Source organism: Mustelus asterias, chromosome 15 (genome assembly GCF_964213995.1).
Source record: "Mustelus asterias chromosome 15, sMusAst1.hap1.1, whole genome shotgun sequence".
Classification (NCBI taxonomy): Eukaryota; Metazoa; Chordata; class Chondrichthyes; order Carcharhiniformes; family Triakidae; genus Mustelus; species Mustelus asterias.
The window spans coordinates 49,732,650-49,744,695 of record NC_135815.1 but is presented as its reverse complement, the minus strand read 5'-3'; the positions used below and the strand labels follow the sequence as shown (position 1 = coordinate 49,744,695).

The 12,046-nt window shown below is 43.6% G+C and overlaps 1 protein-coding gene across 1 annotated transcript in view; it reads right to left on the bottom strand.

Moving 5' to 3' along the window:
• LOC144504500 (echinoderm microtubule-associated protein-like 6) overlaps window positions 1-12,046 on the bottom strand; it is a 376,096-nt gene that overhangs the window by 132,336 nt on the left and 231,714 nt on the right. The window contains exon 25 of the mRNA XM_078229865.1: window positions 6,508-6,596. Coding sequence (XP_078085991.1) covers window positions 6,508-6,596 — 89 coding nt within the window. The remainder of the gene's footprint in view (window positions 1-6,507; window positions 6,597-12,046) is intronic.

Here is a 12,046-nt window from a genome sequence, read left to right as displayed (position 1 = left end):
TTAATGTTACCAGAGAGGCAGTGCTGGGTAGACTAATGGGACTGAAGGTGGACAAGTCCCCGGGTCCGGATGGAATGCATCCCAGGGTATTGAAAGAAATGTCAGAGGTAATAGTGGATGCGTTAGTGATTATTTATCAAAACTCGTTGCATTCTGGGGTAGTGCCGGTTGATTGGAAAACGGCTAATGTTACGCCGCTGTTTAAAAAAGGAAGGAGACAAAAGGCGGGTAACTATAGGCCGGTCAGCTTAACGTCTGTAGTAGGGAAAATGCTGGAATCCATTATTAAAGAGGAGATAGCAGGGCATCTGGATAGAAATGGTTCGATCAATCAGACGCAGCATGGATTCATGAGGGGAAAGTCGTGCGTGACGAACATGTTGGATTTTTATGAAGATGTGACGAGGGCGGTTGATGGAGGAGAACCGGTGGATGCGGTGTTTTTGGATTTCCAAAAGGCGTTTGATAAGGTGCCCCATAAAAGGCTGCTGAAGAAGATTAGGGCACACGGAGTTGGGGGTAGTGTGTTAAAGTGGATTGGGGACTGGCTATCCGACAGGAAGCAAAGAGTCGGAATAAATGGGTGTTTTTCCGGTTGGAGGAAGGTAACTAGTGGCGTGCCGCAGGGATCGGTACTCGGGCCGCAACTGTTTACCATTTATATAGATGATCTGGAGGAGGGGACGGAGTGTAGGGTAACGAAGTTTGCAGACGACACAAAGATAAGTGGAAAAGTGAATCGTGTGGAGGACGGAGAAGATCTGCAGAGAGATTTGGACAGGCTGAGTGAGTGGGCGAGGATATGGCAAATGGAGTATAACGTTGATAAATGCGAGGTTATACACTTTGGAGGAAATAATAACAAATGGGATTACTATCTCAATGGAAACAAATTAAAACATGCTACCGTGCAAAGGGACCTGGGGGTCCTTGTGCATGAGACGCAAAAGCCCAGTCTGCAGGTACAACAGGTGATCAAGAAGGCAAATGGGATGTTGGCCTATATTGCGAGGGGGATAGAATATAAATGCAGGGATGTCTTGATGCACCTGTACAGGGCATTGGTGAGGCCGCAGCTGGAATACTGTGTGCAGTATTGGTCCCCTTATATGAGGAAGGATATATTGGCATTGGAGGGAGTGCAGAGAAGGTTCACCAGGTTGATACCGGAGATGAGGGGTTTGGATTATGAGGAGAGGCTGAGGAGATTGGGTTTGTACTCGTTGGAGTTTAGAAGGATGAGGGGGGATCTTATGGAGACTTATAAGATAATGCGGGGGCTGGATAGGGTGGAGGCGGAGAGATTCTTTCCACTTAGTAAGGAAGTTAAAACTAGAGGACACAGCCTCAAAATAAAGGGGGGTCGGTTTAAGACAGAGTTGAGGAGGAACTTCTTCTCCCAGAGGGTGGTGAATCTCTGGAATTCTCTGCCCACTGAGGTGGTGGAGGCTACCTCGCTGAATATGTTTAAAGCGCGGATGGATGGATTCCTGATCGGTAAGGGAATTAAGGGTTATGGGGATCAGGCGGGTAAGTGGTACTGATCCACGTCAGATCAGCCATGATCTTATTGAATGGCGGGGCAGGCTCGAGGGGCTAGATGGCCTACTCCTGCTCCTATTTCTTATGTTCTTATGTTCTTATGTAGTGAGGTTAATAGAAGAGATGAGCAAGACATGCAAGATCTGTAAAATATGTTGAAGGATGATGCAGGTCCTGTGGCAAACGTTTCACTGACACATGACTATAACAAGATATTTAAAGGCATGGAATTTGACATTTTTATAACATAGTTGGCAGTACAGAACTTTAGTATTGCTGAAAAAAGATATTGTTGAAGCTTTTCATCTTGCACTCATCAGGACAATTCATGAGAATACTAAATTGAAAAGGGAATAACATTTATACTGCATGAGGAGAGAGCACTAATTGGTTGGCGAATGGACTTTATAATTAGAGTTGTTGAAGATAGGGTGTAAAGGAACATCTCAACAAGTGTGACTGTATCAACAAAATACACGCCATTCTTAATGATACGTCCAAATTGGTATCCATTGACCTGCAGCTAAAAAAAATGCTTGTTGGAATTGTGCAAGAGCAATGAGCTGCTGGGTGATATAAATGATAGGATTCGACTCACAGATCACTGCATGCGCATATGTATAGGCTTCCCAAGACACACAAAAGTGATGTCCCTTTATGCCCTATCTTATCAATGACCAGTCTGCATCACATGAATTGGTCAAATGGCTGGGCAAATTGCTACAATCAGTTTTGAACAAGTTTCCACATACACGATGAAGGGTCCCTTCACGTCTGTAAATACCATACAGGACTTGCATATCAATAGCAATGCCATGTCCATTTGCTCATTTGACATTGCTAGTCTATTCACCAATGTACCACCATAGACATGTGCAGTATGGCACTATATCATGGCAATCTGGACCTGCTACCACTGCATGAATCAGTATTCATTGAACTTTAGAACTCAGCACATCATGACAGTTATAGTATGTATGCCCAAATAGATGTTGCCATGGGATCGCCTCGATGCCCAGCTTTCTCCAACATCTTTGTTGGGTTCTACGAGAAAAGTGTCCTTGATAAAATTACACTTAACCTTCTACCCCTTGCGTATTTCTGATATGTGGATGATAGGTTTTCTATATTTAAATCCACAGTTGCATGTAAGAATTCCCTTACATTCCCTAATGGGCTGCCAATAAATTTGGGGGTACCTGTTAAGAGAGGTGAAACAAAGACAATAGTTGGAGACAGTTTGGAGTTTATTTGAAGGTGCTTGGTAAAACTCAACTGGCTTTGTCACGTAGGTAGATTTGTATTCCTTGCAGATGGAACTTAAGGCTAAAACAAGGTGAGTTATTTGGGGATTTGAAGAGTGAATGGGTGATCCTGATGTTTCTGTATGCAGGTGAGTAGACTCTCCTACAGCTAGAAAAGTAATTTTGTAAACTGTTTTAGTTCTTTTGACCATGTATTCATGAGAGTGTACACCAATGATCCTAAACAACATGGGGGGCGATTCTCCCAAAAAGTGTCGAATTTGCGTGAAAACTGGAGTAAATCATGCTGGTTCTTTCAGTGGGAGTTCAGAGAAGAATCTCCCACACTCTGTGCACTGCTGAGTGGCTCAGCATAAATGCCGTTAAAATTCTGTGGGGCAGGGCCTATTTCTACTGGAGAGGCCGGCAGCATAGCGCCGCGCGGGCCACTGGACATGTGTCGATCTGTCAGCACTGAGTTTGGCATATGTGCAGTGGCTCGTGGCTGCCAGCCTCCTGGTCGCTGGCCAGTCCCGTGAACCCCACATCACTGGCCCTCTGAACCCCCCTTGGCCTGATCGCTGACCTCCCAAGCATACCCAGGCCCAGCCTCGACACCCCCTCCCCTACCCTAGAGCCCTGACCTCCTGCCACTCCCCCAATCCCCCCCACACAGCTCCAACCACTCCCCTCAGCAGGCAGCGATCCCCCCCCCTCCCCCCAATCAATGGCTTCCTCGATTGCTGGGCTCCCTCCAGGAGCCCCCACCCCCAGAGGCCCCGCCCTAATTGGACCCCACTCCCAATAGGCCCCATCCTCTTGGCACAGTCCAATGCCCGGTGGGCAGTGCCAAGGTGCCCCCTGGGCATTGGCACTTTGCCTCTTAGGCAGTACCAGGGGGCCCAGGCTGGCACTGCCAAGGTGCCAATGCCCAGGGAGCACACCCAGTGCCTGACCCTTGGGGACTCTGATTGCCCCCCCTTTCACTCCAACGGGGTCTGGCCACTAGCTCCCCGCAAGTGGGGAGCTATAGTAATCCCCGCTGAAGTGAAACAGTCCTGGCGTGGGGAGGAAATCATATTGAAATTAAATAGAAATGATGGACTGCATCTCTAATGCAGTTCCATGCCTATTTCTGGCGCGGAGCTGATGGCACCGGAAATCCGGTGCTGGGAGAGACGCTCTGGGCCAGATGCCCAGTGCAAATCGCGCTAATCTGGTGCCGCCTAAATCTCCCAGCCCACTGTTCTAAAAAATCACCACAGCGGGATGGGAGAATTCCCCCCCCTCATTTCTGCAGGGCAATACCTTTCAGAGACAAGAAACTGTCCAAAGAGGCAACAGGTACAAAAGTGAAACCACAGAACTGACCAAATGTGTCTATGGCCTAAATGATGCTCAATGTTTTGGTGAGATCTGTTTTGCTGACAATCAGTTGTGTTTAACTAAAAGCAGATCCTGCAATACTTTATTAGTATAGAATGGAAAACTTTCAGGCATCTTGATGACGCATATTGATGATTTCTTATGGGTGGCACTGCAGAATTTAATAAATGTGTTATCAATAAAATTAGAGTAGAATTTAGATTTGGGAGCCAGGCTTCATGTGGGGCTTTTAAAAATATTGGTTTAGATGTTAAACAGAGTAAGTCTGAAATAACTTTAAAATCAACATTCCTATTTGGACTGTGTTATATCCATCTGGTCAGTCATGTAGGTCATCTCAGAAAGAAATGTTGGTCGGGATTCTGCGAAAAAAAATTCTAAGTCCCCAATTTGCGGGAAAATGGGAGTAACTCCCGCTGTTTTTTTCAGCATGATTTCCGAAGTGAATCTCTGACTCTCTATGCATCACAGAGTGCCCTAGCAGGATTTCTGAAAATCAGTGGGGGGGTGGGGGGGGGGCACCTGAGAAGCTGGCAGCATAGGGCTGAGTAGGCCACTGTGCATGCACTGATCTGTTAGCGCGGAGATTGGCGCATGCGCAGTGGTCCCAAATTGCCGGTCTCCAGATTGCTGGCCAGCCCTGCAACCCCCCCCATTGCTAGCCTTCCATCCCTCCCAATCCCCCGATCAATGGCCTACCGGAACTCCCCAGGCAAGCCCAGATGCCCCCCCTCCACCCTGGCCAGTCCCAATCTTCCAACACCCCCCCCCACTCCCCGGGAAGTCCCGATCTCCCGATCCGCCCCACCGACAGTCTTGATCTTCCGATCCACCCCCAGCAGTCCTACACCCCAACCACACCTCCAATACCCGGATGGCCAGCCCCAATTGCTGTCCTCCCTTCCTCTGCCTGCGATCCTTGTGTAGAGTGGCAGTAGGTCTTCCCACCTCCATTGATCGCCCACCCAATAGGCTCCGCCCCCTCTGGCACCGCCAGACTGGCATTGCCCAAAGAGCATCCCCCCCTGTCCTCTGATCTCCAGGGGGCCCTCAATGGCCTCTGTTCCCTCCAGTGGGGTTGGCTGCCTGTTCCCTGTTAGTGGGGGAGCAGTTGTAAACCTCGCTGGAGTGAACCACACCCAGTGGGGGAGGGGGCTGCGGGGCGTTAGCTAGCATGCCCAGAGACTTCATTCCTGGGCTTGCTAATGACATGGAAATCCTGATTTCCATATTGTAATCAGCTCAAATCAGCATGAAGTTGATTACTCTGGAAATCTTAACCGTGGAGCCTTGAGGAAGCCAAGATACCCAGCAGGAAGCCCGCAAAACAGCCTCTGCTGATGTCTCCCAGCCCACTGCGCTGTTCGAGCCCATTATATTCAAAAAGAGACAGAGCAATTGTGAAGCTTCATCGGTCAGTTGAACTGGTTAAACACTCACACTAATTGCTAGTTTAATATACTGGAGCTAAATACTGTAAGGAAACACCCTAATGCAGACAATATTTTAAGGGCAAATAAAACATTATAAAATTTTAATTTATTGAAATGCATACATTAGTGTCCATCCTTAGGTGACCCAAAGAATATGAAACTGTTGTAGTAACGCTCAACACACTAATCTCCTTGGTGGATATTCGAGCGCAGCTGGGTGAAAATGGGAAATAGTGTTCTTTAGCTAAGAAAGCTAAGAAAATAAAAGGAGTTGTTAAAAGTACTTTGATTGCTGAAACGTTGGCTTTGTGGAGGACTTGGGTGGATGGGAGTGTCGGGGGTCTGGGTGGATGGGAGTGTCGGGGGTCTGGGTGGATGGGAGTGTCGGGGGTCTGGGTGGATGGGAGTGTCGGGATATGGGTTTCTGTTTGTATATCCTTCAAATGTAATATAGATAATCACTTATTATAGGATGATGTACACTCAGCAAAAGGTCTGAGCAAGGAAAGGTTATGGATTGATTTTGCTTGCTTGAAATAAAGCGTTCAAGGAAATTTCTAAATTTGAGTGGCTGCAAATCATCAGCTGTCTGATTGTTTTACAAGAAGAAGTGCATGCATAAAGAAAGTACTACAATGTAATACTTTGTACAGACTATGGAAATTTATGTTTCATTTGTGTTTAATTGTAGGCAGGTGGTGGACGTTAACTGGTCTTTTATGTATCTATAAATGAACACAGACTAAAACAGTGGTTTGGGGTTAGGAGATTCTTGGGTGTAATCTATAACAGTGTAAATAAATGTTTTTAAAAATGTATAAAGATTGGCTCTAATTATATCCTTTACCAACTGGATTTCTGGGTTATGACAACTTACATAGCACAATTGATGAATTTCATACCTCTGCACTTCTAATTGTTTGTCGTTTCCCTCGTGGTGCTTCAAAAAACAGATGCTCTTTAGCACCTGAATTAACTTGCAATAACTTCCCTGCATGAGACACAAAAACCAGCATTTGTCTTGACAGCCACAAGTAAATTTTGTTTACCACAATAATATCTGTCCTCTGAAGAAAGGCACACATGTAAGTACACACTAAAGTTTGATTGTGTACTTAAAAGCTGGAGAACTTTCGGATTCATGCTGATGTCTTCTTAGATAGATTTACAGATGTTAGGCTATCTGTTTTGAATCACATCTTGGATAGAAATATCAAAGAGTAAATAAACAAATAACTCACATTTACAGAACACTTATCTTCAGGGTACCCAAAGTACTACACAACAAATAAATTACTTCTAAGATCTAGTCACTGTTGTTATGTGGACAGATATCATTTGTGCATAAGAGGGTTCTTTAAACATAAATGAGACTAGCTATCTGACTAACTAATCATATTTTTTCATAGTGTTGTAGAAGGGAAGAATACTGGCCAGAACACTATAAGGTCAGGAATTTCCTCAGAACTGAAGGGTGAAGAGGGCCAATAACAAGGGAATTCTCCAGCTAAGAGATTCTAAGCAGCCTTAAGAAGATATAGACAGACTGGCATATTGGACAAATATATGACAGATAAATTTAACGTGGAGAAATATGAGGTGATACAATTTTAGATGGAAGAATAAGGAGACAGCATATGGATTAAATGACAATATCTTGAAAGGAGTGGAGTAGTTTAAAGATTTAGCTGCAGAAGTCTTTATAAGAGGGAGGAAAAGATGATGAGGCTGTTTAAAAAAAAATGGGATCGTCGATTTTATAAATAGGGGTTTAGAATACAAAAGCAAAGACAGAATTCTACATCTATACACAATCTCCAATTAAGCTGCATGTAGAATATTAGGCCGAATCTTGTGGCAACTGTCTGTTGAGCAGGGGTGGGGTTCAACAATCCTACTAATGTCTTGGGGGAGAAATGTTGCTGAACTCATGTGACACCCTGCAAGTCCCTTTGGACATTGGCACCCAGAGCTCTGACGCCAGTAGTCTGAACTTTGCTGAACTTTACCTGACAGAAGTTGGAGTTTACATTGCAGTGCTCAAAACCAGGTAGGTTTTTGATTGTGCTGCAATGTACACTTAGATATTAGCAACTTACATGATCATAGAATAGAATGACAGAATCCATACAGTGCAGAAGGAGGCCATTCATCAACAACAATCCCACCCAGGCACTATCCCTGTAACCCTATGTATTTATCCTGCTAATTTACCTTGACACGAAGAGCAATTTAGCATGGCCAATCAACCTAACCCGCACATCTTTGGAGTGTGGGAGGAAACCGGAGTACCAGGAGGAAACCCATGCAGACACGGGGAGAAGGTGCAAACTCCACACTGACAGTCTACCGAGGCCGGAATTGAGCCCAGGTGCCTGGCGCTGTGAGGCAGCAGTGCTAACCACTGTGCCACCAGATGAGTCCACAAATTTTCTCATAGAGTTGGCTACCATTGCCATGCTGGAGAGGATAGGCTTTAAGTTCTGCTCAAAGCCCAGCAGCAAGTTAGTGTCAGACTTTCCATGCCTTGACATTGACCATTGGCTTTCTGGCATGTCTTCCAATGCACTGAGCATTCAATGTGCATTCCCATTAGCATTCTTCTGTAAGCTAAGTTCAGTTCTTCTCTGAATCCTTCAGAACAGAAACTTTGTACAATCTTTTCCTCAGGCAAGTTGACACCTTTGCTGCCCTTGTCTCTTGCCATAGATGTAACTCACTCGTGTACAATGTCTCGCCTCATGCAGATCTCACCCCTAAGCTATCCAGCATCAGTATCTGAGCTTGTGGCTGTATGAGCGTAAGAGCGGGAGACAGTATTTCTTCTTCATCACTATCTTCCTGTTCTTTTGTCTCTTTCTCTTCCACACTGCCTAACTAGGACTAGGTTGCCATTCTTCGGTATCTGAAAACAAAAAGTCACAAGCGTAGGGTTCTAGTGCGGGGACACCACTTGGGGGAAACAAGGAGCCAGATGTCTTCAGTTTGGAAATCAAATTTCTGGCCATTTTCTGACATTGCGATTTCAACTTCTAAACATCAGACCACACACTTGGTATTTTGGTCCCTAGGTGTTGTCCGCAGGCTAGAGTCAGGGCCGCCACCTTCTGAGGCAAGCCAGAGTTGGCCATGGGTGCAGGCAAATTGGAAGTCCCACCTCAATTTACTGGGACATTGCCCATTTCAATTGATGGTCATTAGGCCTTTTAGCACCCAGATCTCAACTCCCCCCATCAACTCCCTTGCTGCTTCTAGGTCCCCTCATATCTCCATCCTCTCAATGCAACCTCCATGTCTCCTCATATCTCCCAAATAGCCAAAGTACCCACTCACACAGTATCCACTCAGTACAGAACCAAGGTGCTATGTAATAACACTGTTAAGTCTTGGAAGTTCTCAAGATTAAAAAAAAAAATCAGACATTCAACATTCCCATGAAGGAACCTTTAATCTTGCCCAAATTAACACACAGGCATTGTAAACATACTTCAACAGAGTAGGTTGAGCAGATGGACAGGCGTTTGTTTTGCCAGATGGCTTCATTATAAATTGTTGGCTGAGCTCCAAGAATGACAAAGAGATTTGATTTTTGATTTGATTCATTATTGTCACATGTATTAGTATAGAGTGAAAAGTATGGTTTCTTGAATACTATATAGACAAAACATACTGTTCATAGAGAAAGAAATGAGAGAGTGCAAAATGTAGTGTTACAGTCATAGCTAGGGTGTAGAGAAAGATCAACTTAATGCAAGGTAGGTCCATTCCAAAGTCTGATGGCAGCAGGGAAGAAGCTGTTGTTGAGTCGGTTGGTGCATGACCTCAGACTTTTGTATCTTTTCCCGAGACATAGCCAGCAGCAGTTTGTTTACTCAATTGCAAGTGAGAGTGCTAGCTTTTTTGATTGACCATTTTATTACCTTGTAATAATTTGATTAGATTTTCAATACCTGTGTGTTTATTTGGAAACCGGTTAAAAGGTAGCTGCAACTGGGACATCACCGACTCTGTTTGAGTGACAACTGTATTACTTGTAATAAATAACTGGATCTTTATTCAAAGTGGGTTTTCAGTGTTTGTGTTCATTTGGACAAGATAAAAGGTTCGTCCAAAAGGAATGTTGAATACCTGTTTTTTTTAAATTCATGAGTATTTCAAAGACTTACCAGTGTTATGATATGGCTCACTGATTTTGTACCATGGATATGGGCAAAGCAGATGTCAGAATATTAATTTAATATGAAAATCAAATCACTGCACTGAAAACATACCAAAATTACCATAACCCATTATATTATGAAGTTAGCAAGAGCTTTTATACTTATCTGTCAAAAGGTTCTGACTCCACATCAGACTTCCCCTAATGTTCACAAGCTGACTTATCTCGTATGACTCACACAGCCTTCAGGAACCCACCATGCCTACACCTATATACTAAAAGCATTTTGAACAGGCTAAGAGGGAATCTGACATCACTTTAAGTGAATGTTGGTCAGGACCTGCCACAATTACCAACCCAACAAAAAATGGTGGACAACATAAATTGGAAGGAAAATTTAAAAATGCAGATTCCACAAGTCTGCTGGTTCATCCTCCTGGGAGTATTCAGACTGAAAATTCAGTCCAAGGCACTGAGTGCAGTTACAGACGGAGTATGGAAGCTTGGTGAGAAGAGGAAAATGTTAAATATCTTTCTAAAAAATTGTTTCTATTTGTGTTTAGCATTTAACTTAAAGTATTTTTTAACTTGAACTGGTCCAAAAGATGCTCTTTTGGAGAGTTGGTGCAGATGGGCCAAATATTGAATCCCTACATTGCAGGGATTCGATAGTTCAATGGTTCTATCCCCTAGGAAACAGTGATCATTACATGTTGGAATTTAGCATTCAGAAACAACAGTGCTAAACTTTGAGTGGGCTGGGAAAGGGGTTTAGCAAAAAAGACAGTTGATCAGCAATGGCAGATGTTTGTGAAAATAGCTCATAACACAACAAAATTATATCCCAGTGAGGAAGAGGATAAATCAACTATGGTTAACCAAGGAAGTTAAGGATAGTGTCGCACTGAAAGAAAAAATATACAATGTGGCAAATATTGGTGGTAAGCCAGAAGATTGGGAAAGTTTTAAAAACCAACAAAAGATGACCAAGAATAATAAAGAGGGAGAAGATAAACTATGAGGGCAAACTAGCAAGTAAAATTAAAATGGATGGTGACAGCCTCTTTAAATATCTAAAAAGGGAGAGAGAGGCCAAAGTGAACATGGGACCATTAGAGAATGAGATTGGGGAAATAATACTGGGGAACCAGGAAATGGCAGAGGAGTTCAATAAATACTTTGCGTCAGTCTTCATGGTGGAAGAAAAACATTCTAAAAATATTAAATAATCAAGGGGCAAAGTGGAGGGAGGAAATAAATACAATAACTATCTCTAGAGAAAGAGTACTAGGGAGACGTAATGGGGCTAAAGGCCAATAAAGCCCCTGGGTCTGATGGGTTGCATCCTTGTAACACCCTTAGTCAAAAAGGGCGACAAAAACCAGGTAATTGTAGGCCAGTTAGCTTAACATTTCATTGAGAAAATGTTACTGAGTCCATATAAGTGAGGTAATAGCAGAGCATTTAGAAATACATAATATAATCAAGCAGAGTCAGCATGGCTTTATGAAGGGGAAATCATGCCTGACAAATTTATTAGAATTCATTGAAATGGTTATGGGCAGGATAAATAAAGGGGAACCAGTGGATGTAATATTCTTGGACTTCCAAAAAAAGTTTGATAAGGTACCACACAAAAGGCTACTAAATAAGACAAGAGCTGTTGGGAGTATTATATTAGCATGGATAGAAGATAACTGATAGAAGACAGAGAGTTGGGATAACGAGTGGAGTGCCAAAGGGATTAATTAGTGCTAGGGCCACAATTATTTACAATATATATTTATGACTTGGATGAGTGAAGTGAATGTACTATCAACAAATTTGTGGATGACACCAAAAATAGGTGGAATTGGAGGCAGCCCAGAAAAGGCTCACTAGGTTGATTCTGAGTATGGAGGGACCCTAGGTGTGGACAAATTTTCTGATGAGAGATTGAGTAGGTTGGACTTTTACTCACTGGAGTTTAAAAGAACGAGAGGCGACCTTATTGAGACATATAGGATTCTCAGGATAGATGCTGACAGGTTGTTTATCTGGGACCAGAGGGCATAATCTCACAGTAAAAGGTTGCCCATTTAAGGGAGGAATGAGGAGGAGGAATTTCTTCTCTCAGAGGGTAGAGAATGTGAGGAATTCTTTATTGCAGAGGGCTGTAGAGGCTGGGTCATTATGTTCAAGGCTGAGATAAGCAGATTTTAATCAGCAAAGGAATCAAAGGTTATGGGTATAAGATGGAAAAGTGGAGTTGAGGATTATCATGTCAGGTTAGTCATGTCATT